This window comes from Notamacropus eugenii, chromosome 2 (genome assembly GCF_028372415.1).
Source record: "Notamacropus eugenii isolate mMacEug1 chromosome 2, mMacEug1.pri_v2, whole genome shotgun sequence".
Lineage (NCBI taxonomy): Eukaryota > Metazoa > Chordata > Mammalia > Diprotodontia > Macropodidae > Notamacropus > Notamacropus eugenii.
In genome coordinates this window covers 493,096,144-493,123,250 of record NC_092873.1, presented here as the reverse complement: position 1 = coordinate 493,123,250, position 27,107 = coordinate 493,096,144, and the positions used below count along the sequence as shown (strand labels likewise).

The window sequence follows — 27,107 nt, the reverse complement described above, 5'->3', positions numbered from 1 at the left end:
GAAGCAGAAGACCTGGGTTTGAATCCCGACTGCTGCCTATCTGTGTGACTTCAAAAATGTCACTCAGTCTCACTAGTTCTCAATTTCATCACCTGCAAAGTGAAGCAGTGAAACCAGATTCAAGTTCCCTTTCAGTCCAAAATCCATGAACCCAAATTGTAAAGACTGTGGTAACTTTCCACCTGTATTTTATATACACACACACACACACATGCTTACATACATATATATTATACATATATGTGACATTTTTTATGTATGAATTAGCATGTTATAAGGGACCTGATACAAATAACTGGTTATTTTCATGATAGCTTTTACTGATTAATCACAAATATCACAGATTAATATCTAGAAGGAATCTCAAAGATCATGTAGATTGAAACTTTCATTTTGAAGATCAGAAAACTAAAGGTCAAAAGTACTGAGTGACTTAATCTAAAGCTACACAGAAAACAAGCAAAAGATTTGAACCCAGGTCCTCTGATCCCTAACTTTCCACCATAATTTGCTGCCTCCATTGCTAAAGAAGTTCTAAATTTTTTAAAATAATAATACATTTGGTAACTTTGTCCTTCAAACTGTTTGATGTTTGTAGAAAATGAAAATCATTTAACAAAAAATAATGTAACCCAGCAAACTATATTAATAGTGCTTATCAAACTTAAAGCACTAATAAGTAGGCTACTTATTTCTTTCATTTCTATTACTATTCCATAGCCCAATGAACTAGGGTGTTCCTACCAGCCCTTCCCTGGACCAGCTTCACATATGCCTCTTGTGTACTACAGGTCTTCTCCTCCCTTACCAGTTGTAGCAGAGCAGCCTAGTGGATCATCCTCTCCTCTACTTCGATCCTCTCTCTTCCATTTTCAAAAATCCTCTTTGTTACAATTCTCCTGCCACTTACTATCTGACTGCAGGTGGTGACCAGTCTGAAGTGACCCAGGCCATTGCTCATGAATGGTATGAAGGACCAGGCAGAGCCGGTACTTCCTGAACTCAGCATCACAAAGGTGGAAAACCCTGTGTCCAAAATGGGGGCCATATCAAAAATGGAAGTATAATACCTCCCCCTGGCCCTGGGCCGACGTCGACCCCCCGCACTGCTCACACGGCTTGTAGATAAAAAATCCCCTGAAAGGAGGTCATCCTCATCAAAAACACCCTGAAAGACACTGTGCGGCCTTTGGAACTTCAGATTTTCCTCTAGCTGACTCGTCTCCCGACTGCTGTCTCCTTTCTCTTCTCTTCTGATGTAACTCTCTCTGGAACTGTCATAGTCGTCACGTTTCTTGGCATCGGACAAGACCTCGTAGGCCTCGGCCACTTGCTTGAATTTCTTTTCTGCTGCTTCCCTGTTCTCTGGGTTCTTGTCCGGATGAACCTGCAAGGCCAGCTGGTGGTAAGCCTTCTTAATGTCAGCTGACGAGGCATTCCGAGGTACCCCCAGAATTTTATAGTAATTCACCATGCTTTTTCACTGGACTCAGGAACAACATTAAGTGAACTGCTCCACTGAACAGCCTGTTGCCTGAGGAATTCCCACACACCTGTGAAGGATGGATAGCAGCTTGCTATTCTAACCAACCACAAGACCCACCCCGCTCTCTTTCCTACCACATTGTTTCCTTGGCAGAAATTTTCTTCTGGGGAAGAAACCCCACTTTGGTGTCCTCTGGAATTTCTAACCCCCTGTCCTCAGCACCTCATTGCCAGTGATGGAGTGATTGTGAGCTCAGAATTCTCAGCCAATGACTCTGAGGGCTGAGTTTTGCCTTGAGATCTTATTGGTGGAAATGTGAGGATCATGGCACAGAGAGGAAGATGAAGTATTCCAGAGGTCCTAAAAGCCAGTGCTGGGCTCACCTGGTGATGGGGTGTGTTTTCTGTTTGCCTTGGCTCAGAAAGGAGATGACCTCAGCTGAAGCAACAGTCAGAAAAAAAAGGCTTTGCATTTGTACCAGGCACAAAATCCAGTTCAGCTCATTGTGAGGGTTAGTACTTTCAGTGACCTAACAGAGTTACACATACCTGTGTTACCTAATACCTGTTGCTAGACAATGGTAGATGAGAGAGGAGTTATATTATCAGTACTCACCATATACACCTCACCCTGGGAGGAAGGATGATCTTTATTTTCACTTGTAGGGAACCTTGGGATAAAGGATGTCTTAAAAAGCAGAATAAGAACCGAAGGGTATAGATTTAAAGCTGTAAGGGGTTATTTATATATGTATGTGTCTGTGTGCGTGTGTGTGTGTGTGTATGGTGTGTGTGGTTATAAATTTAAAGCTGTAAGGGATTATATATATGTGTATGTGTGTGCGTATACATACGTACATATATATGTATATACATATATATGTGTGTATATATACATATATACATATACATATATATATATATATATGGCATCTAGGAGCCTCATGTTGGATTGACTATGGGCCTCTACTCTCTGTGCTAAGCACTTCAGTTGGGGCAAAAGGTAAAAAATGAATCGGTTCCTGTGCTAAATAAAACTCACATTCTCTCAAGATGGTCAACTTATAAGACAAACACAGGCTACTTGTAGACACATTCAATAATTTGGGGAGTACAACAATTGGGAGGTATGAAGGAGAAGACATGACCTGAGCCTTCTAATATACTATGTTGTGCTCCTAGGGTCCAACTTTTGTCCCTATCTTTCCATAACTTAGAGTCTCTCCCAAGTTGTAGATGGGTAATCAACATTTGATGAATCACTCTTGGATGAATTGGCTTCCTTTTCGTTTTTGCTTCAAGATGAGGACCTTTAAAGTCACCTTTGAACTCTCAAGTATAATATGTATTTATCCTTCATAAATTAAAACAATTGAAAAATTATGTATAAGCGTGACCAGGCTTAATGTCTAATTGCATCCAGGAAGGTCATCTAAAAAAATACCCTTTCATTGAATCACAAACGTAGCCATGTGTATTTTCTGAACAGAACAGCAAACATGAAAACAACAAATTATTAATAGTTGTGATCATAGTTGCTAGCATTTATATTTTGTTTTATGGTTTGCAAATTACATTACAAATATCTCATTAAACAAATGAGCTAAATCTTAAATAAACAACAACAGTCAGGCAACCTTACAAATGGATCTTTTTTTTCATTTATTATAAAAATTATATTGTTAAAAAATAGCTAAGTGGCCCCAGAATTGTTGGCCTGATTTTGCTATCACTCAAGTTTAATAACAAAGTGTGCAGTACATAGTGGTTTTAAGGAGCCCTAGGTTTACAGAATTATGAAAAATACAAAGCAAGCTGTGATAAGGACTTAGGAAAAGCTGAAAAGTAAAACAGGGGAGCATGCAATATTTCTTAATACTTGTATGATGGCCATAGCAGCTTTACAAATATATGGATTTGCATATACCTATATAGCTATGAAATCCCTATAGAACTTTCCCTCTGAATACCTATCATAGAATCTTTGATTCCAAGTGGATCATATTGAGATACTTTTCTTCTGGACAGAAATGAGCACTAGCCCCACCCTCCTTTCCAACTGAAAGCACTTTTTTATGCAGCTACCCCTGAAGAGATAGAATTAGGTATCTACCAACCCAATTTCCTACAAAAGAAAATTTCAACTCTTGAGCAAGATCCAGTTCCCTCACTGACTCTGACTATAAAATAGGCCAGAGAGTCTAGTTTCATGAAGCAAGGGAGTAAACGATGTTGTAGGAGAAAGGAAGAATGAACGGTGAAGCAATCACCGTTTCTAGCTATTGTGCCTGCCGAGACAGCAAAAAAGAATGCTGTTGTTGTATCTGACCCTTCATGACCCCATTTGGGGTTTTCTTGGCAAAGATACTGGAGAGGTTTGCCATTTCCTTCTCTAGCTTATTTTACAGATGAAGGAACTGATGCAAGGAGGGTTAAGTGACTTGCCCAGGGTCACACTGCTAGTAGGTTTCAGCCAGATTTGAACTCAGAAAGAGGCGTCTTCCTAACTCCAGGCCCAACACTTTATCTACTGGGCCACGTAGCTGCCCCACAAAGAAGAGTAGGGAAGAATAAACACTCTAGGAATGTCGAACAGAGACAGCCATCATCTTACAAAATGGATAAGACAAGGAATATATTGATATTTATTGATGCTGTTATCTTAAAACATCTTTAGAAGGAATTTTGGATTTCTATTCTTGTGAGTCTTCAGGTAAAACCATTTTTCTTATTGATTCATTCTGGAGGACTGAAATTCCATAGATCAGGTGACCAGACAGGGAAGAATACTTGTACTCAGTTTCTTTAAAATTCCATTTAATATTTTCCCATTTGTTGTAGGGTATTCCCAATTCAGTCAAGAATTCTAAATGCCATTTTTCTACATATTGTGTTTTCAATTACTGGCTATTTTGTTGTGTTTTATATTTGTTCTGATGAGTTTTAATTTTTTTTGCATTTGCATGCATTGAAATTCTCATCCATGACAAAAGTTCAATATTATTTTCTTCCTTTCCCATGATGCTCCTCAACACTTTAAGCTGACTGAAGTCTGAAATATCAAGGTGTCAAGGTTTCTTGAAAGCTTTCAGACTTTGGTTTTTATAGGAAAGAATACTCCTAATGGAAATAAATGTAACTTCCAGATTGGAAGGTTCTGATTTCTCTACTAATATCCACTTGTATGACCCCTGGCAACTCAATTCATCTCTCTAGCATTCTCTGATTTCTTCATCTATAAGAATGAGGGGGTTGGGTGATCTAGCCTTACAAGGGCTCTTTGATCCTATGGTCTTGATTATGGCAGAAATTCTCAAAGGCAGGCAGGATTTATCCCCACACGGGAAATGACTTCTCATTCACGGATGAACCTTACTACATTACAAAAGCTCATTAATAGTATTGACCTGCCAAGTGACACCATAATGCATAGAGTTCCTGGTCTGGAGTCAGGAGGACTCATCTTTCTGAGTTCAAACCTGACCTCAGACACTTAACTAGATCTGTGACCCTGGGTAAGCCAATTAAGTCTCCTTGCCTCAGTTTCCTCATCTGTAAAATGAGCTGAAGAAGAAAATGGCAAACCACTCTAGTATCTTTACCAAGAAAACCCCAAATGGGGTAGGGTACAACTGAAATATGGCCGAATAACAATAATTAATAGGGTTGCTAAAAGGAATGACATTTTTGGCCACAGCAGCTCAAGAAGACTGCCAGTTGTATCAAAGAAGGGTTGTGAATTCCATCAGTGGAGAATGTACGTACCCACCAAAATGGAAGACCCTTCAGAATATTTCTTTCAGAAGCCTCCCCCACTCAACAAGTGCTGCTAATTGCTTAAAGTGGCTTCCTCACTTTGCTACTGAGTTTGAGGGTAGTTGCTTGATGAGAAGCATCAAGGTGTGTTTTATTTGATTTGATTAGCTCAGCTCCAATCCACCCTCCAGAAAGGATCACAAGTCAGTGATCTGGTCATTTGGGAAAACGTCATCCTGCCTGACTTTTTCTTTTATCTCCTAAAGGGGAAAAGATGTTTCAAGTGAGCAAGTCCAATAGAAATGCTAAGTGAGTAATTATATAGAGAGAAATACTGTTCTACTCGGTGTGGGTGAGTGATGGAGTAATAGAGTGAAATTAATTCAACATCATGGGCTGTATTCTATGATGTCATAACACTGAGAAAAGAAAATTGTCTTAAGAGCAAGTAACATTTTAGGGACAGCAGTTGATGTCACTCAAGTTGTAATGACTGGAGGAGTCTACATGACAAAGACAAGAAGAGAAGGAAAGTCTTTGCTTTCTGAGCTCCAGGCAGGGATAAGTAGGCTGGGAGAGACAGGAAAAGAAGAACTCCAAAGGTAAAGGGACTTTTTCTGCTGTGACCTAGAGTTGGTATTCAATGGAAATACTGTCAATGCCACACTGGATTGAAAGACCTTCCTTTCCTGTTGATATGTGACTTCAAGCTTGGGGATGGTGATAATCAGAACCAATATAAAAAGAGTCCTAGGATTACCTTTGTTAAGTTCCAGCTAGACTTGTGAGGCTCTGGGTAAGTCACTCTTCTGTGAGCCTCGATGGCTTCATCTGCAAAGTGAAGGGGTTGGAAGCTTTGAAGTCAGCATGGGGTAGTGGAAGGGGCCTTGGCTCTGGACTTAGGGGATCTGGGTTTAAATGCCATCTCTGAGGCTGTAGGACATGGGGCAAATCACTTAGCTTTTCTGGGTCTCCGTTTCTTCCTAAGTAAAATGGAAGAGATGGACCAGATGGCTTCTGAGGCCTCTTCCAGCTCAGGTAAAGACCTGACTACCTCAGATACCTAGGAGCAAACCCCTTACCCTCTGTGTTTCAGCTTCCTCATCTATGAGATGAAGGGACAAAGGTTTCTGAGGCTGCTTCCAACTCTAAATCCATGTCCCTATGATCCAATGACATCAGGCAAAAGGCAGAGGGGCAGCACCAAGATGGTGGGAAACTAAGAGAAGATGCCATACTGTGTAAGCTCTTTGAAAGCTGCTACTGCTTTATTGATGATGTAGTGGATAGAGCACCAGGCTGGAGTCAGGAAGACTCATCTTCATGAGTTCAAGTCTGGCCTCAAACACTTACTAGCTGTGTGACCCTGGGTAAGTCACTTCACCTTGTCTGCCTCAGTTTCTCATCTATAAAATGAGCTGGAGAAGGAAAAGGCAAAGTACTCCAGTAGCTTTGCCAACAAACCCTCCCAAATGGGGTCATGAAGAGTTGGACACAACTGAAACAACTGCTTTCTTTGTTGTCTCTGTGCCGAATCCCTTCCCCCAATGCCTACCACACAACAGATGAGCAACACACTCTTGTTGGCTGCCACAAAGATCAGCTTAAAGGAAGTGGGGATGTCTGCCTGGAGAAGACAAGATTGGGCTGGGAGGAAGCATGAGCAGGGCACAAAAAGTGGTCATCAAGTATCAGAAGGACTATTTGAAAGAGCACTGATGTAGTGGGATTTAAAGTCATTTGATGGCAACAACAATCATAATAGATAATACTTATAGAACACCTACTACGTGCCAGGTGCTTTATAATTATTGTTTCATTTGGTCCTCACAATAATCCTGGGAAAGAGGTGCTTTTTTTTTTTTTACAGATTTTTTTTTTTTTACATTTTACAGATATGGAAACTGAGACAGGCAGTAATTAAGTGACTTGTCCAGGGTCACATGGCCAGTAAGTATATGAGACCAGATTTGAACCCTTGGTCTTTCTGATTCCAGGTCCAGCAATCCATCTACCGTACCAGCCTCAGTTTTCTCTGAAATGGGGATAATAATACCTGTAGAATTTATGTGCTCTCTTCACCCTCTTCTGGGCTATTGTGAGGATCAAATGAGAGAACAAGCGTAGAGCCCTTTACAAATTTTAAAGCATTATTATTACTGACATCATGAGGAAGAGGGCTGAGCTTTGCTCTGCTTGACCCCACAGGGCAGAAATAAGGATAGCAGGTGTAAGCTGCAGGGGTGGATGCCAAAGTGGAACAGGCTGCCTTGGGAGGCCTTCAGATAGTAGCTAGCTGACCCATCGGGGATGTTGTGGGAGGGATTCTTGCTCCGGTACAGCCTGTACAGAAAATACTCTGAGGTCCCTTCCAAGGCTGAGATTCTGTGGGATAATGTGTTGATCAATCAGCCCAGAATCATTCATGGAGAAACAACTCCAAGTGAATGCATTAATGGCCTGTCAATGGTCAGAGGGAGATCACATTTTCCCTTCAAGAGGTCTTTTCTGCAGATGACTCAAATCATTTTCTAGGAATTATCCAAGGCAGAAGATTGTACCCCAGACAGGCCCAGCTGTACAGAAAATGGGGAAGTAAGTGGAGGTCTCCAAATTAGTCCAGCATCCCTGCTGGACACTAGTCTACACAGTCCAGGACTGCTCCTGGCCTCCAAACAAACCACACTTAATGGCCTGACATCCTCGGAGGTGGGAAAAGGAGACAACTGAAGCTGGTTGCTATAGCAATGCCCTAGCCAATAACAGGCTATTAGCCTGGCACATGTAGAAAGACACACTTTGAAAGCTGGCAATGGTGGACCTGTTCAATGGGGAAGATGGCTGCAGTAACAAGGCAGTGAACTCCTGACCTGAATGAAGAGCTAGGCCACAGTGGTGTTGTCTTGAGTCCACTGTGGACTGAGTCCATTCTAGGCCCTGTTCTATCAAAACCACACTTTACATGAGGTGGCAAGGCAGAGTTCAGAGAGGGGATCAAGGTATACAGTACTGCTTTGGGGTCCCCCAGCTGCTATACCTGAAAGGACATGGCTAGGTCAAAAATTCCAGCCATCACTGAGGTTAGGATCCTCTTAGAGTTGGGACTTTAAGGTGAGAGTTCATTGGAATAATTAAAATGTCTTGGAACTTCCCTGTCTATTAACCAAAAATGGAAGGCCCCTGTCTTCAACTGAGGGGAGAATCAGATTACCCAAGATTCAGGTTCGCTGTCATTAGGAAAAATATGGTGACCTGTTTGTCTTGTCTCCTCAAGGGAGACAAAAGTCAGGTCAGCCCCAACTACACTAGTCTTTTGTCTATTAATCAGGGAAGGAAAGAAAAATGATGAGAATTTAGAAGTCGCCAGGAGATTCCAAATGTGTCTAGAGGATTCCTCAGTCCCATCCCTCCCCTCCTTTCTTCCATGAGAATAAGAATCCATCTGGCTGCTGGACCACACTCATACAACTCAATTCCCCAGGGATCCCATTTCTCAGGCTTCAAGGTCAGTTGGATCGACAAGACTTTATCTTTCTCCCTCAAAGCATTTCTGAATGAAAAAGCTTTAGGAAGAACCATTCTCATTTCAACTCCCAGTTTCCCTGTGCCAGACAAGCAAGGTCAGCCCTGGCAAGGCCTCTCTCCAAAGGACATCTCTGAGCTGAGCTATTTCCACTTCTGAAACTCTTCTTGGGAGTTTTGAAGAATGCTGGATGTGCCAAAAAGAATATTTATCCCCTTCTTCTAATCTGGGCTGCAGCCATCTCAATTCAGAAGCAAAGGGGCTTCAGGACAACCAGGACTCCAGCCTGTGGACATTTGTTAACTCATTTTGGCTAATCTTTTAAAATATCATTTAAATTTTTAATTTTAGAAAGGAGTTATTCAACTGCATTAATCCAATGGACACCATGCCTTTAACAACAAAGATGAAACACGTTCCAGCCCACTAGACACCTTTCAAAGCTATGATTCTTGGAGTAATCAAATAAATAGAAGGAAGAAGACAAGGATCAGGTTTGAAGGAAGCCATTACAGCTAGAGAGCAAACTGGTCAGTTCTGAAATTTACTCACATTGTGACACTGGACAAATCAAGTCATGGGACCAAAGTTTCTTCATCTTTGAAATGAGAACGATCATTGGGCCAAATGGTAAGATTCCTTCCAGCTTTGAATCCATAATTCTATGTAGGCATCTTTAGAATATTACCTGCAGCCTGTGTTAACCTCTCAGAGTCTCAGTTTCCTTATTTGTAAAATAGGGATAATAATGTTTGTACTGTCAGTGTCAGAAGACAGTTACAAGAAGCTCTTTAGAAACATGTATTCTTGCTATCAGACCAAACGAAGATCCCCATCCCTCTTACACATCTGCCTCTCTGAAACTGAGCCAAACAACCAACAGCTGGAGATAACCAGAAGCTGAATGAGGAAGGAAGTTTGGACAGAAGGATGAATTCCTTTACTCATCAACATCCTGCAGCCCAGAAGGCTTCATTTTCTTGTATTACATGTTAGGAAACCCTCCACCAAAATTTTCACTCTTCACTTCACTGTCCTGTATCTATGAACCTATATTCTCCAAAGCTCTGCAAACAGAGCCCAACCTCTGAGGGCTCCCACCTAGCTGGAAAGGTTTGAAGGATTGGTCCATTAAGGGATGATCTGCAGGTCATTCGTGCCAGACCCAGTGCAGAGGGACTCAACACCAGGCTGGCTTGAAGGGTGGTAAATTTTTCTGTTACAGACAATCCTGAAGGCCATCTATTTAAGGAAATCCTTACACCATCACATGTGTATGGTAAAGTCATCCCCACAACCGTACAAATTACAGACCCTTTCAGTATTTGTCAACTTAGAAAAGTAAATTAAGTTTGGTGGATTTCGCATATCCAGTCTCTCCATAATGATGTCTTCTTTGCTCCCAAACTGCTTCCATGCTGCTGACGCCCATTTAGCCTCCCCTATACCCCCTCAGGTGCTGGGGAGGGTGAAGCAGCACTAACCCAACAGGGCCGTGAGTGGAACCATTGATGTATCCTTGCTGGGTTAAAGATGCCTGGAGGTGGAGGTTTATAGGAGGTGATCTCCCCTTGTCCATCTCTCTGTTTCCTATCACCAACCTTTGCTCCAAGGACCTAGATAGCCCTTCTGGAAAAATGACTTAGCTTGAGACTAATAATGGTAATAGTAATAGCTAAGAGTTATCTAGTATTCTCCAGTTGTCCTAATCCATATCTGGCCATGGCACCCATGTGGCTCTGGAGGAGAGAGTGAGGCCAGTGATTTTACACAGCCCTGCCTCACTTCAATCCAATGACTTGCATGTCATGGCGTCCCCATCCTGATGCCACAGCACTACCGCCCTGATGCCATGGCGCCATGGCCCTGATGCCACTGTGTCACCTCCCTGATGCCATGGTCCTCTTTGAGAACAAAGGACAAACAGCAACAAGTGACTCTGTGCCAGGCACTGAGCTATGTGCTTCACAGTGATTATTTCATTTACTCCTCACCATAACCCTGGGAGGCAGGTGCTGTTTTGATCCCCATCAAAGAGAGGAGGAAGCTCAGGCCAACAGAGGCTAAGTGACTTGCTCATGGTCACATGGTCAAGTGTCTGAGATAGGATTTGAACTCAGATCTCCTTGAGTCTAGGCCCAGCACTCTATACACTGTGGCACTTAACTGCCTACCAACATGACAACGAATCCCTAGCCCCTGGCTAGGGTTGCTTTTGTTCTTCCTAATTTGCTCTTCTAATCATGTCTGGGCTGAGGTTATGATCATCTCTCAATCAAAAAGTCAACCAATAAGCATTTATTAAGGACCTACTCTGTGCCAGCTGAGGTGCTAACTGCTGGAGGTACAAATGCAGAGAACAAGACTTCCCTTTTTCAAGGGGCATCGATATCTCTATTGAAAAAGTGGTTGTAGGTAGGGAGGGGCTGGGTCTCAGACTGTGCATTTGGTTTACATCCTGGGGCTCTTCTCCAAGTTATCAAGTGAACAAGAGTACATTAAGTGCCTAGTGTGTGACAGGCATTCTGCAAAGTGTGGGGATGCAAGGAAAAGCCAAAATAGACCCTGCCCGGAGGAACCTCACAATCTCATGGATATCTCATTTCTCATTTTTTCCTATCATCTTTCTCATCTGATTCTCAGTCCTCAGGTGCAGTGCAGAGGACATTCCAAAGATTGTTACAGACACATCTAGTCAAACCAAACAAGTCCCACACTGGCTGTGTCCAGAAATCAATAGCTGTTTTCCCAGATAGATTTTACCTGTTCCTGAAAAGCAATGGCTTGTTCAGCGAATCCCACTGTACGGAAATAATCGACAACATCTATTACGGCCCAGTCCACAGGGTCAGGTGGTCTCCCATTCTCCTCGTCACTGAAAAATGCAAATTCAGAAAGACAGATGGTCATCATGGCTGGGCGCAAGACATGCCCAAAGCACCAAGGACAGCACTCATGACTTGGGTCCCTACTTGCAGAGCCATGGCCAACTCAGTGAGCTCTGCAAATCTTCCCTCATCTCTGAGGGCCCACGTGGTAATTAGTATGTTCTTCAGCCATCTTTCAGTACTGCTCCCTTGTGTTCTCTGTAGGCTGGCTATACATACACCAAACTCCAGAACTGGAAAACCAAAATACCCTGTCTTTATAAACTATTAGAACTTTAAGACATGAGACCCAGCCCAGCACCCAGCCTACACTAACATTTAATTAATGTGTGTGGAATGAATGAATGAGAAAAAATGTGGGATGTCATTTATCAGTGCTTATCCTAGTTAGGGCTAAGGAGTTCTGTAAGGCAAAGGGGTATATATTTTATGACCTCTGAGTTTACTTGCTGTTCTGCATTTTCATAGGGAGCATGGCAGGAGAAAAGGATGGAGGATTATCAGCAAGGAGTGCAAAGTGACCACTGGCAAGGTATGTTGATGATCCATCTGGCTTCCTTTGTAGAGTCTGTCCAACCCTGATTAGAGAGATGCACTTCTTGTATCTGAGGTCCCCAGGACCATGGATTTCAAGCTGTCAGGACTTCAGAGTTCATCTGAAGTTGGATTATTTGCATCCATACTTAGTAGAGTAGAATAAACAATGTATCTGGAGTAACAGAACCTGGACTCAAATCCCAGCTCCATCCCTTACAAGTTTCCTGGTTTCTTCATCTACAAAATAAGATAGGTGGACTTGATGACATCTAAGATCCCTTGAAGATCTAAATATCACATCAAAAAAAGAGCTCTCCTGTGATCTTGTACCTATATTGACTTTTTTGGTCTGAAATTATTAGTTGAGTCCTTTCATTTATATCCATTCATTTAGCCTTTCCTCCACGGGAGCTGTTCGCTATTGAAGTATCTTCTCTCTTGGCTAGCTAGCTAGCTTTCTTTCACCCATAGCTATTAAGACCATCCTAATTTAGGTCTATTTTCTTATCCTTAAACTTTGAAATATTTCAGCTGGGCTTACTCTGTTATTTCTGAATGAAACTGGTCTCAGACTGTAGGGACAGGGTCAAGGTAAGCATAATCCTCTCTCGCTTCTCACTAAAGCACTGCACCCTCCCTGCCACCCCAGCAGTCCAGGAGGGGCCTCTGCATCATTGTGTCTTATGTGAAAAGAACCTCACACCGGATGGAAGTTAGGCCTTGCTCTGCCCTAACTTCTGTGTGACAAGGGACACATCATAATCCCTAAGCATCTTCTCTATGAATCCCATCAAATCATCTATCAAGATGCCAGGGCTATCAAGTGTGGGTACCTTGTCACTTGCTCCCTCTTCCCCACCAGGATCAGCAAGTCTTTGGCCCTCTAGACTAGGACTCTGGCCTCCAGAATCATAGGTTTGGGAAGTTAGAAGTAACCTCAGAGGACATCTAGTCCAACCCACATATGACATGAATTCCCTTAGAAGTGACCCCCTTCTGCATTCCAGGAGAATTTGGGGCCTGGCATGGAATAGAACTGCCCTGACTGGTAAGAAAAAATTCACCTCAGTCTACTGTATCTTGGGGTCCCAGATCATGTTTTACGTCCCAAGTAGCCACATACCAGGACACCAGAGCCCGCTGAGCCATCTATCACTGTTCAGTCTTCTTTCTACCTCTTGCTGTCAAAATAATAATTAAATCAGTGCAAACTATTACTATCGGGAAGGAAATGACAAGCAACTGCCCCATGGTTCCATTCGCAATCCATCTGATGGCCCAGATCCAAACTCCCTTCCCTGGACACCATCTCTATATGTTGGAAGCTCCTTCAGGGCAGGAATGTTTCATTTTTGCCTTTTCTATACCCAGTGGTATACTACCAGCACAGAGGATAGTGCATGGAATTTGGAGTCGGGAAGACTCCAGTTCAAATCCTGCCTCAGACATTGACTTGGCTGTGTGATCTTGGGCAAGTCATTTAACTTCTCTGTATCTCAGTTTCCTCTTCTGTAAAATGGAGATAACATTAGTACCTTATCTCCCAGGGTTATTGTAAAGATCAAATGAGCTGACATACACAAAACTCTCTGCAAACCCTAGAGTGCTTTATAAATGATAGCTATTCCTATTATTACAAATTATTATAAATAATTGTTGACTGATCCTCTATTAGAACCTATGTTCTCTGAGGGCGGGGACTTTTCTAATAATATCTGCAAAGGCCAGCATAGCGCTTGGCACATCTAACAGCTTCCAGGTTAAGTGACTTGATAGACTAAAGTAACGCTTGCCCCAACCCACCTCCTGACCTCATGTAGCAGCAAGTACCCTGACACATGCAGGATGGCCGGCTAGTACAGGTCCTTAGAGTTGCTTTTCTAAAAGGAAAGCAGCTTTTGAGGGGTCAACAATCTTCTTTAATCATATATACCAACAGAGAAAATACAAACAGAGAAATAAAGACCAAGAGTTAGGGCTTCTAGCTGTCTGACCCCAAGCAATGCATACATCACAGAGCAACCGACAAATCCACCTGTCTGGCCATTACATACATACAGAGTTACCAGAGGGAGAAGGACCAACTTCTGGGTTTTCAAAGCCAGGGGGCTTCTTAACAGCCACCCAGAATCTCATCTGGCAGATGAACCTTCTTACAAAGAGTTAGCTCCAAGGCAAAACCTTACCTCAGAGTATATATACACTTTTCAGAGCCAGAGGGCATCATGACCCTTGTGACCTAATGCCTCATTAACAATTAACAGCAAGGGGGTAGCTAGGCAGTGCAGTGGATAGAACACCAGTGCAGGAGTCAGGACGACCTGAGTTCAAATCTCACCTCAGACACTTGACACTCACTAGCTCTGTGACCTTGGGCAAGTCATTTAACCCCAATTGCCTCATCCTGGGTCATCTCCAGTCATCCTGATGAATATCTGGTCACTGGATTCAGATGACTCTGGAGGAGAAGTGAGGCTGGTGACCTGCACAGCCCTCCCTCACTCAAAACAAAGTCAAGTGCAAGTAATGTTGTCATTTCTCTGATGGCATGGTCTTCTTTGGTAACAAAGGACAGACACACACAACAATTAACAAAAGATGTAGGCCTTCCTACAAAACAAGCCTCCCCTAATCAAGTTTCCCTTAATGGATTCCACCTGAGATCTATTAATGGGCAGGGAAGATCTTTACAGCACACCTCATCTACTATTTAGATCCATCAATAAATTTTTATTAAGGGCCTACAATGTGTCAGACATTGTACTAAATGCAAGAGATACAAAAAGAGATGAAAGACAGTCCTGCCCTCAAGCTGCTCAAATCTCAGGCCTGTAGGACTTTTCCCACAATAGCAAGCTGCTTCCCCACCTAAAAACTTCTCTGTCCTTTGACCACATCCACCCCCCAGCCCCATCTTCTACTCTCCCTTTATTTAAGAGGAAAAGCTCTTCACTGAGACTCTACTGTGATGAAGAAGCATTGTTTACCCTGAAAGGATAAAATCTCCTTGAGGGTGGGGGCTATATAATGTTTGTCTTTGAACGCCCAGCACCTATCACAGGGCAGGGTACATAGTAAGCGCTTATAAATGTTTGTTGATTAACCTCCTCGTATCTTCTTTTAGATCTTATCCATTGTTGATCCTCTTTCTCTCTAACATCTTTAATCTCTTCTCTTTCTCTCTTAGCTTAAAACCTCTTTTAAAATTTTTTTCTTAACCTTTCTAACCCCTCAAGCTATTGTCTCTCCTCTCTCCGATGCTTTAACGTCAAATGTCTACAAAGAATATGTTATGTTAGCTCTTTCTCCTTCCTCACCACCTACTTTAAGTCATCAATCCCTTTCAACCTGGCTCCCCTACGACCACTCTACTGAAACTACCTTGTTCAAGGTCGTCAAAAGCCTCCATTGCCAAATCAAAAGACCACTACAGTTAGCATTTCTAAAACACTTTAAGGTTTGCAAGGCACTTTCCAAACATCTCCTTTGAGTCTTCCAACAGCTACAGGAGGTAGGTGCTCTTATTATCCTCATTTTACAGATGAGGAAACTGAGGCAGAGGTGAAATGACTTGCCCAGGGCAACATTGTAAAATGTTATTAAGTAAAAAAAAAAAAAAAAGAAATGATGAGTGGTTTCAGAAAAGACCTGGCAAGACCTATATGAACTGATTCAAAGTGAGGTGAGAAGAACCAGAAGGTCTCAGTGCACAGTAACAATGTTGTAATATTGATCAACTGTGAAAGACGTGACTATCAATATAACAATCCAAGGCAATTCAAAGGACTCATGATGAAAAAATGCTGTCCACCTCCAGAGAGGGAACTGACAAACTTTGAGTGCAAATTGAAGTATGATTTTCTCACTTCCCTTATTTTTCTTGATTTTTTTTTTTTTTTTTTGCGATATGGCCAATATGGAAATAGGTTTTGTATGATTTCATATGTATAATTGTTATCGTATTACTTCCTTCTCAGTGGGTAAGGGAGAGGATTGGAGGGAGAGAATTTTGAATTAAAAATGTAAGAAGAAAAGAATGTTAAAAATAAATAATAAACTATTATTATTTTTTGGTAAAGAATTTACTAGGTGCCAGGTCCCGAGGTGCTGGGAATACACACAAAAATCATAGTCCCTGCCCTCAAGGAGCTTACTTGCATTTGGGAATATAAAAAAATATGAACGGATAATTGTCCTCATTGTCCTCTCTGGGGTGGATAAAGGAAGGCATTCCTGATTCTCAATCTCCTGGGATGTGGCATCACATGAATTATACAGGGTAGATTGTTTCCTAAGTGTCCACAAAGGGCTGAGCACCAAGAAAACAGAGCCTTTGTCAAATTCCCTAGCAGCAGGCTTCAGAAGACATAATTTCACCACAGCTGTTTATCAGTTAGAGTGGCAATGGATGTGGAATGCTTCTCTGGAAGAGGGGAGAAGGAAGAGGGCTAGAGGGAGAAATGTTGGTAATATAAAAAACAAATGACATCAATTAAAAATGTTATTTTAGAGTGGTGTTGACACTGGAACGTTCCCTTATATACAATGATCAAAAGATTAGAGCCTGAGAGTTAGAAGGGACTTTGAGTGTCTTCTGGTCTAATGTCCACCCTCATAGATGAAGAAACTGAAATTTCGTAAGGGAAGTGATTTGCCACTTACGTAAAGGCAATGCCAGGATTTGAACCTGGGTGTCCTGATGCTAGATCTAGCTTACTTTCCAGCATACCATCTTGCTTCAATGGAATGTACCAAGAGGAGACAAAATTTTATTCACCTATTTTAAAATTTAACTTTATTTTGTAAAAAATGAACAAAAATCTATTTCTCCCCCTTCTTCCTCAATTTTATCTCCCTTTTCTACCATTGAAAAGAAGAAAAAGAAAACTCATGTAACAAATATGCAAACAAATTTCTGCTTTGACCACATCTAAAACAATCTATGAGAACCAAGGTTTTGGAAACAATCCTAAAACCTACATTGGTCTACCCAAGCTTCATCCTGATAGCTAACAACTGATAGCCCAAGAACCAAATTAATCAGTACCAAGTGAAGTTAACAAGTGTTTATTAAGTGCTAACAAAATGTCAGGCACAGTGCTAATCACTGGGGGATACAAGGAAAGGCAAAAACAGAGGCTGTCCTCAAATGTCCACACTCTAATGGGTTAGACAACAGGAAAACCAACTACCTGAGTATAAGATACATACAGGACAAATTGGAGTTAATCCTAGAGAGAAGGCTGAGGAAGGTGAGTGGGAAAGAAGCCAGGGAAGCCGGAAAACAGAGATGTGGAAGGAGAACATTTCAGGCAAGGGAGGCAGCCTGGAGTGAGTGTCTCATGCGAAGATAAGCAAGACCCTTGTCACTGGATCTTACAGTACAAGGAGGAGAGTAAGGTATAAAAAAACTGGAAAGGTGAAAGGCATCAGGTTCTGAAGGGCTTTCAAAGCTAAATGGAGAATTTTATATTCTCTCCTGGAGCTGAAGTTTACTGAACAGGGAAGTGACATATCAGAGTAGAGTGCCAAAAAGGAGGGGGCTAACCTAGCTGTTCATGTTTCTGAATACCAGGCTAACCTCTGAAGTAGCTTTAGCAACAGTCTTAAGCAATCTAATCTACAAAGGACTTTGGGGGAGAGGAAGAAAGAAAAAACCAGGAAGTCAAGACCCGATATTTGGAGAATGCAGTCTAAGCTTTACCGCCTTGACAGGGCTTGCACTTTGTCCATAAAATAACCTGACCTGAGTTTCTTCAAGAGCTGACATTTAGAGGCACGCTCACGTCTTCAGTTTTACACCCCTTTAAATGCATCAATGTCTCCAGCTACTTTGCAGGCCAAGTCCTGGATCTTGAAATTCACCCTTAACATTTTGCTGCTCTTGTAAGCGGCGCCTGAGTGTCGGCTACTCGTCTTGCCCCAATAAAATGAGAGACTGTAGGTGCAGATCTTTTGAAAATACAAAGAATATGATTGGGCATTAAACTGGAATGACTTTACACACATGCAAATTCATTTAATACTCGATTCCATTTAACTAACATTTATTGGATGTATGATATATGGGATATCTTAAAGTGTTAGGGATACCTAAAAAGAGATAGAACTGGGCAGGGGGAGGGGAAGACAGAGCTTCATAGGGGAGATACCAAGCATGGACACAAAAAATTAAAATTAAAATTAGAATATTATCAATGGAAAGGGGAACCAAGCATGTAAGGCCTTCCACAGCCTGGTTAGCTGTTTCTGATATGCCTTTCTAGGCTTATTTCATAGCAGCATTCTTGTTCTTCACATCCCAGACAAAATGGACAACCAACTATTCCTCAAATTTGACATTCTATCTCCTACCTGACAGTCCTTGCAGAAGGTATTGCTTTCACCTGGGATATAGGAATATGGAGGAACTTCACCTCTCCAAACCCTTACCTTTCATCCAGGCTCAGCTCTTGTCCCCAGCCTTCCTTGTTCTCTCCATCAGACGTTGCTACTACATATGGTTTGTTTACACTTTTGTCCCTAATCTTGCATAATACTAATTTGTTGAAATGCTACTACCCTCTCCCGCAGACCCAAACCCTCTGCTTACGGCTGAATGTAAACCCCTTCAGGGTTTCTTCTTTTTTTTTTAATTCCTGGCACCTAGCATAAAGCCTCTGCATGCAGCAGGTACTTAATAAATGTTGAATTGAAGATTTCCAACTAATGGAGAGCTCAGAGGAGGAATCATTTATGTCAGGAAAGGTGACAACATTGAAAGAATTTCAATAATTGGATACTGGACCACAGGGTCACTGATTTAGAGCCAGAAGGGACTTCAGAGGCTGTTGAGTCTGACATCATCATTTTATATATGAGGAATCTGGGGATCACAGAATTTAGGTGACTTGCCCAAGGTCACACAGGGAGTAAGTAGTAAAAGTGGGACAATGAAGTCACGTTGTCTGACTCCAGAGCCAATGCTCAATCCACTAGTGGGTCAGCAGACCAGTCAATAAGCAGTTATTAAGCACCTATTATATGTCAGGCACTGTACTAAGCACTGGGGATACAAAAAAAAAAAAAGGGCAAAAGACAGTCTCTAACGAGAGACACTCAAATATGTACAAGCAAGTTATATACTAGATAAAAAGGAAATAATTAACTACAACACATATCCACCCATTTGTGAGTCAATTCTCATAATGCTTCTAAATTCATAATGTAGGTGGTGTTTGAAATACATGCAAATGAGAACATGGGAATCTTTACATGGTATAGAACACACTGTCACACTTTATGTCAGGCAGAGAAGAGTTAAATTTACTTCTGAAACCATTTTATTTTGAAGAAGCAATCTCTCAGGTCCTACATATGCTTGAGGAGAGTGTTCTCTTGGGGCAGGAAGATGCTACGGAACAAATCCTGCCTTGAGCACTTGCTAGTTCTCTGATCCTGAGCAAGTCTCCTAATCTAGTGGCTGGCACATACTAGGTGGTTAATAAATGCTTATTATTAACTTAACTTCTTCATTTGTAAAATGAGTGGGTTAGAGTCCATGATCTCTGAAGTTCCCCTAGCTCTACATCTGCGATCCTATGGCATCTGTCTACTATGTATAGACTGCTGTCATCCTTCATTTTCAAAGATGACCCATAGAGACATCACAGGGTGATGTCTTGATTTGCTTGTGAATTGGATTTATATGAAGCACAAAGTCATCAGCCTCACTCTCTTCCAGAATCACTGAAGTCCAATAGCAAGACAAAATTCAGGACAAGTGGTGATGGCGCAGTATGCAGTGGATGACCCTGGCCTGTTGGATGCCTGAGCAAGCTCCACAGTGCCTCTCTGAGCTGCTTTCATGGCCATTGGAACAATTTTTTCTCATCTCCCCATTTCACTAGGGGAAGTCTTCACATGCGTGGGGTAGACATTCCCCTAACTCACCCTTTGGCTACCCTCAACCTGACTTCACTAATCACATCACAGATAACATTGTGCTCACTAAGGGAAAAGATGACTCAAACAAATGAAAGCCATGGTTGATAACAAAACTCCATTCCCAAATATTTCCACTATCTGACAAATGGCCATCCAGTCTTTGCTTAAAGACTTGAACTTGTAATTACAAAAAATTTTTAAAATGGCAGGAGGGAGTTAGAGAGTTTCAGAGCTATGATTTGATTATTGTAGGGAATTTTATAATATGTCAATTTCCTCTCCCAATGAAGAGAAGCAACTTTCTGTCATTTGATTTGACCAAGTTCATGAAGCCAATATATGTCAGAGACAGGTCTTGAGTCTACTTCCTTTTCACTTCAAAGTTAGTTCCCTATCCAAAATGCCTCTTCCTTTACGAAATAACTCCAAAATGGTACCTGTTTTTATGCTCAGAAACTTGACCACATTGATCTGTTTTCATCCTAATAATTTATCGTAGGCTCATGTTAACCTACCCTTTGCCCTAGAATCGTATGACCCTTACTCAAAAGTTTAAAAATGTTGATTGGGACCCATTAGTGTTGATGTCTGTCCCCCATGGCATATGTAAAAGGTCACCCTGGGCTCGATTTGCCTTCTTTCTGCCCCCCCCCCCTTTCTTTGCTAAGAAGCAATTCATTGGCCCCAAATGTGGGTATAACAGGGAGAAAGGAGAATCAAGGACTCTCAACAAGGCATTTAGACTCTATTTCATCAATATTAGGAACATTATTCATTGATCCTAATACATTCCAAAGAGAAGCCTGAATCCTACCCAGGGAAGGCTCCATCTTCAAACCAAAAGCTATCTATTTTTTCTGAAAATTCTCAGGTTTTCTATCACATTCTAATTGGCATCTTTGTTATTTGCAGCTCTTGTCTCTCTAGAACCAAGTTTCTCAATTCCTTGAGGGCACCCACAATATCTTATTTACTAAAGCTCTGTGCCATACATAGGAGAGAGGTCAATGTTTGAACTGAATTAAAACCACAAGCCTTCAAAGACCTCTCTACCAGCCTGTTCTAGAGCAGAACTGCAAATAAACAGAAATGGGCAATGGTTCCTTTCTGTATGGTTGAAATCAACAGTAGGCCTTCTTCCAGGCGACTGAGGACTCAGGGGTTTTTCTATCCACCCTGCAGCTGGGCTCTTTTAAATGTTGTCACCCTCAATTAGAGTACAGAGTTCCTTGAGAACAATAACTGTCTTGATCTTTCTATTTGTATCCCCAGCACTTAGCATAGTGTTTGACAAAAAGCATTTAGTAAATACTTATTCATTCATTACTTCATTCATTCAAATCCCAGCAACATATCCTCACTTCTGCGCAGATGTTGTATATGTTTTCTTTTTTGAGACTGAGTCTCCCTATCTCACCCAGGCTGGAAGGGCAGAGGCCACTATTTAAAGCAGGCTTCAACCGACATTTTTAAAAGATGCAGTGTTAAAAACAACAGTTCTCCACTGCAGGAAAGGCACTTCCATTTACTAGGGTGGAAAAGGCCTGTCACCAAGGTCAGACACCAACCTTGTACAACATTGGTGAAGAGCCAGTCCAGGGCTCAGCAGACAGCTGATGGATTTCCATGCAAGGTACCAGTTGTTTGAATGGAAATCTTCTCTTAGTGGTCAGCAGGGCTGACCACTTCATACCTTGGTGGTAGCAAACCCACCAAGGCAGTTGAGTATCCTGCTATTTAATTTCTTTACTCTAATTGGACTATTTTTAACTGGACAGGTAGCTTTCATTTCTATACCAGGATGGGATTTCTTTTAAAGAGATGAGCAAATAATTAAAGTTGCCAGGTAGAGGATGCTAATTCAACATGCCAGACAAAATGCCAACAGGTTGTAGCTATAGCAACTGGTGGTATGGGACCAAATGCAACCACGGACCTCCACCATGCTCCCTTAGAGTTTATGTAGAAACACAGAATTAAAATTTCCAAATGCTGCCACTTCATGGGTGATTTTTTCTTTTTAATTCCATCCCAATGGTTTCCTCCATCTACAGTGAGGTCTATACCCAGGGGAATAAATAAGGATCCTTTAAATCTAAGGAAATCACCTTGGCCAGGGAAGAGAAGGTTAGAAGAAGATGCATTAAAGGAGGTTGGAATCTGCAGGGAGTGAAGTATAAACCATGGTCAGTGCTGACTTAGTCATTTTCAGGAATGAAGGCATCTTCCCTGAATAAGAGGAACATTTCATTTTCAGGAGCTATGAATATTTTAGTGTATTCTTTTGTGTTTGCATGTACATGATGTCCTTTTGGTTCACTTCAAGAAAAAAGGACACTTTATGTGGGGCATGGGGACTCAGGTCAGCTGTTCCTGAGGCAGAGGATGGTGGACTGCTTAAACCTGGGAGTTCTGAGGTGAAGTAAAACTCAAGCCAATCAGGTGTCCTCATGAAGTAGGACACCAATATGGAGGGACTTCAGGAAGCTGAGGTCGAGAAAATAGAGTAGGCTGAAACCTACTTTAAGTAGTGGCCTCTGCCCTTCCAGGCTGGGTGAGATAGGGAGACTGAGTCTCAAAAAATAAAACATATACATCTATGCATCAATGCATTTAAATGATGGCTCTGTAAGAATAGTTAAAGGTCAAAGTGCTGAAAGGGACCTTATGAGTCATGGAATCTAAGCTCCTCAGTTTTATAGGTGAAGAAACTAAGGCCCAGTGAGACTAGGTGACCTGTCCAAGGTCTCACAGGTCGGCCCTGTCAAAGGCAGGATTCAGAAAACCCATCTTCTGACTCCAAATCCAATGCTATTATTTTGTACTTTACAGTTATCATACCTTACTTCTAAACCTCTCTCCTTCTCCCCTTCCCCCCACCCAGTATGCCCTAACCTCAGAAGAACTGTAGCTTGCCAGGAAAAACTGGATAAACAAGCTCATTAAATCAGTAACTTAAATTTGACATACAATTCCAAGTCACTAGACTCTGGCCTGATGCTGACCTTCTCTCCTGTCATGTAAAACGTATAAGCTTTTAATTTTAAGACTCCTATTTTTTTCCCTCACTGCACAAAAGTCTTTTTCAGATTTTCAAAATCACTTAAAAACAGAAAACTCCTTTGGAGGTCATCAAGTCCAACCCTCTCAGTTGACACATGAGGAAATTGAGGCCCAGAGAGAGAAATAAGTTGTCCAAGGACTGCTAACTAGGGCAGAGCTGGAACTCATATTGAATCTTCTGTCTTCACATCCAATGAGTTTCTCCACAACACCATGCTTACTCCTCCACTAAGACAGCCCGATAGAGAAAAATCTCAATGCTCGGTAAGTGTAGATGTTAATACTTACTTCATAGATCTTGGTTTCATCAGTGTGGGGGCTTCCTTCTATTCAAAGTGATGACAGCCTCTCTGACTTGGTAGATTGCTCGAGATTGTGGCCTCCTGAAAATTTGTCTTCTGGTGGCCAATGACCTAGTGAAGAGCCTCTCCATTCTCTGCTCCTCTTTCCCTTTAACTATAACCACAAAGCATGGCCTATTCCCAAAGCCTTTTCATGCTGCAATTTTCAGGTTCCCAGTCATTGTTTTTCATAGTCTCAGTCCAGGCACCTTCGGCCACAATAAGCTGTCAGAGAAAGACTTCAGGGGAGGAAGTGGAGTATTACCAAATACCAAAAAAAGAAGTCTTCAGCTCAGGAAACCAGATAATGAAACACCTATCTCTCCCTCTTTACAAAGAAGAGGTAGGAGATGACTAAGGACAGAATTGTCAGATACAGTCACTACATTGATGTCTTTGCTTAATTTTGATTGTCACTGAGTGTTCAGTCTGGAGGGGAGAGGAAGTTCCCCTCCAACCCAGAAATGACAGGATATAAAGACAAAAGGCATTGATAAAACTTTTTTAAAATGAAGATCTTTAGGAGAAACACTAAGCCATGTTGCACTTAAATAGAGGGTGATGATTATTTTAAACATAGCTGATATTTATAAGCACTTTTAAAAAGTTTACAATATGGTTTACAGATTATTTTCCATAGGTGTTATTTCCCCATTAGAATGTAAGCTCCTTAGGGAATATCTTTTATTATATCTCCAGTCCTTAGCATAGTGCTTTGTACATAGTAAGTGCTTAATAAATGCTTTATTTATTTCATTATCTCATTTGATCTTCACATGAAACAGATGAGAACACAGAAGTTCAGGGAGATTGTGGCTTACCCAGTCATTCAATTTGTACCTAAGTCATCCTGATTTTATTTACTAGGCCACACTACCTCTGAAGGGTAGATTTCTCCATGTGAAATCCTCATTTAGAAGCAAGAGTGAAGTAGACAACAGAATGACAGAATCTCAGATTTGGCATCTGGGAGACCATTTCATCCCACCCATCCTTGAACAAGACTCCCCTCTATAATATACTCAACAAGTGCCCTTTGAAAACATTTCATGAGGAGGAACCCATTACCACTGGGGTAGTCAACTGCCATTTTGGATACCATGAATTGCCATAAATCTTTAATTACATTGAGACCAAATTTTCGTCTTTGTAATACCTACCCACTGTTCCTTCAATCCAAGATTACGTTACAATCTAAGATAGAAATTTGTTGTTGTTTATGCTAGACCAATCATTTCTAGGGAACTCCCAGTGAGGAAATATCCAGTGGGGCCAAACAGAATAAATCTTCTCCCTCTTCTCCATTATAGCACATCAGATACTTGAAGACAGCTATTATGTCCCTCCTAATAACAAGAAAATTAGAAACATTTGCAACTGAATGATTTGTAAAGAATTAAATGAGTTAGCTGATGAGAGTTAAGACATACCATATGGAAGCCCCATTGAGAAAACATGGGACTCTGGAATTGTACTCATTTGATCAACCCACGAATCAAGATCAACCTCAGTCCTAGTACTCAACTCTGTGTTCCCAACGGCCCCTTTGCCAGGACAAAGAACTTTGCTGGTCACCTGCCTTTCACCTATCACTACTAATAAAATTCCCCCAATTAATGAGAAAAATAGTGCTGCCGGAAAGGAGAATCCATCAAAGTAGCATGGCCTTTATTGATCAGGGCAAGAAAATCACTAAGAAATGCCCCAAAACAAAATGATAAATATTAATACTATGGAAAAGCAGTCCTAAGACTGCCGGGGGGAGCCTTGTAGACCCTGGGAACTTCTCAAGAAAAAGGATTAAAGAAACTTTCCCCATCTTCCAGTCACAATGGGCTGGGCTAGGCTGGGTTTGAGAGAGGCTCAGGTATTGCTCTGAATCTAATCTAAGTAGTCTTGTTTTAAGGAAACAGAAAAGGAAAACAAATATTCTCTAGAATATGGTGGATGTAAACACTATTTAAATACTTTGGGTTTATTAGTTTGTAAAAGATATATGGTTTAGATATCTGTATACTGAAGGCACCACTTACAATTTTTTTCCTAATTGCTTTCATGTTTAAAATTTGACCATTCTCTCAGCTGATATTATGGATTTTACTCTCTTAAACTTTGTACTTATATCTATATATAAATATCATGTTCAATTGTAGCCTGGGGTGCAAGCGAAAAGGAAGAGGGGGGAAAAGCGTACAGCAGAGAACAAAAGAAAACCTAAAAGAAAACAACCACAAAAAAGATGTACAGCTCTCAACACAGTGCGTAGTATTTGATATAAAGGCTTGCTTGAAATGGAAATTTTTTGCTGTATATTTTGAATCCTCTGATGTTCTGCTGAGCACAATGTTTTTTCTTCTCTTATTTTATATTTAAGTTTTAATATGTGAGTTTATAATGTTTCTTTTGCTTATATATTTAAGTTTTAACACAAAAGTTTAAGAAACAACTTTATACTTGTTTTGAAAGGGGAGACACGTGCAATGACAAAGGGATGGGGGGTATACTATCTTTTAAATCAAGATACTAAACATCATAAGTGCTCTTCCTCCCAGTTTTTACTTAAGTTACAAAGATGGACAAAGAGGCAACTCGGTGGAAGGTGTAGTATTTACACATTAGTAGAAACAGGTATCTAGCAAAATGTTCAGGGCTGAAATCTGTGCTGCTAAGACAACGTTGTCAAAGTTTCCGATGCATATTTTCATTCATCTCCACGATGTGTATTTAATTAGCTATGGTTTTAAGAAACTGAATGCTGTATAATTATAATGATCATGAAGCTTAGCCCCAGAGAAGAGCTCAGAAAATAACTCCCCCCACTCCCTCCCCACCATCTTTGCCAGGGTGGGACACTATGGGTAGGGAATAGTACATCTACTGGCATATAGATGAGGTATTAACTAGTTCTGATAAACTGATTTTCTCTTCACAGGCAGCTAGAGGCTAAGGGTTGGAAGAGCCCCACCTTCAAAAAACTTCCAACGGGGGACGAAAATACATAAAAAGATGGGAGTGGGGGAGAGGGGGAGGACGTCCCCAGCTCAGGGACAGAGAAGGCCCAGAGAGTCAGGAGTACAGCCTAGTGAATGAAGATATGGCTAGCCTGGGTGTCCTCCTTAAAACTGAGGTTCTGGAGGAACCAGCTAATCATGGAGCCAAGAGGGAGGGTTACAAGCATTTATACAGAACTTACTTAGTGCCAAGCACTGGGCTAAGCCCTGCACATTTCATTGGATCCTCACAACAACTTTGTGAAGTAGGAGCAATTATTATCCCCATTTTCAGGCAAACAGAGCTTAAGGTGTAAGTTGCTCAGTCACATACAGCTAGTGTCTTTAGCTAAATTTGAACTTGGGTCTCCCTGACTCCAAGCATAGTGCTTTATCCACTGCACCACCCAGGTGTCTCTTGAGGCAGGCACAGGGGCAAAGGGGTATGGGGATTTCCAATGTGCGAAGTCTAGAGTGAATCGTAAGCTTCCAGGATGAAGAAGTATCTATGGCAGGAGAATCCAGAAACTCTGTGGTGGTCGACATATGGCACCATGTTTGTAGATAGGAAAATGGTTCCAAGGCCAGAGGACAAAAG

General features: G+C 41.5%; 1 protein-coding gene and 1 long non-coding RNA gene across 4 annotated transcripts in view; one reads left to right on the top strand and one right to left on the bottom strand.

The window, feature by feature from the left end:
* The window catches only part of SAMD13 (sterile alpha motif domain containing 13), a 50,980-nt gene that overhangs the window by 4,853 nt on the left and 19,020 nt on the right, over positions 1-27,107 (bottom strand). Inside the window, exons 1-2 of one of the 3 annotated variants that reach the window (XM_072648865.1) lie at positions 23,467-23,845; positions 11,528-11,639 (exon numbers count right to left, since the gene is read on the bottom strand). In XM_072648865.1, the coding sequence (XP_072504966.1) occupies positions 11,528-11,639; positions 23,467-23,486 (132 nt within the window). In that variant the 5' untranslated portion in view covers positions 23,487-23,845. Of the gene's footprint in view, positions 1-808; positions 1,944-11,527; positions 11,640-23,466; positions 23,846-27,107 lie in introns of those variants that run through there. The other 2 variants (XM_072648864.1, XM_072648863.1) reach the window with 2 other exon arrangements.
* Positions 1,909-25,897, top strand: LOC140529877 (uncharacterized). Its single transcript, XR_011975714.1, has 4 exons — positions 1,909-1,997; positions 12,121-12,184; positions 23,195-23,442; positions 25,673-25,897. It is a non-coding gene; the product is annotated as an uncharacterized lncRNA (long non-coding RNA).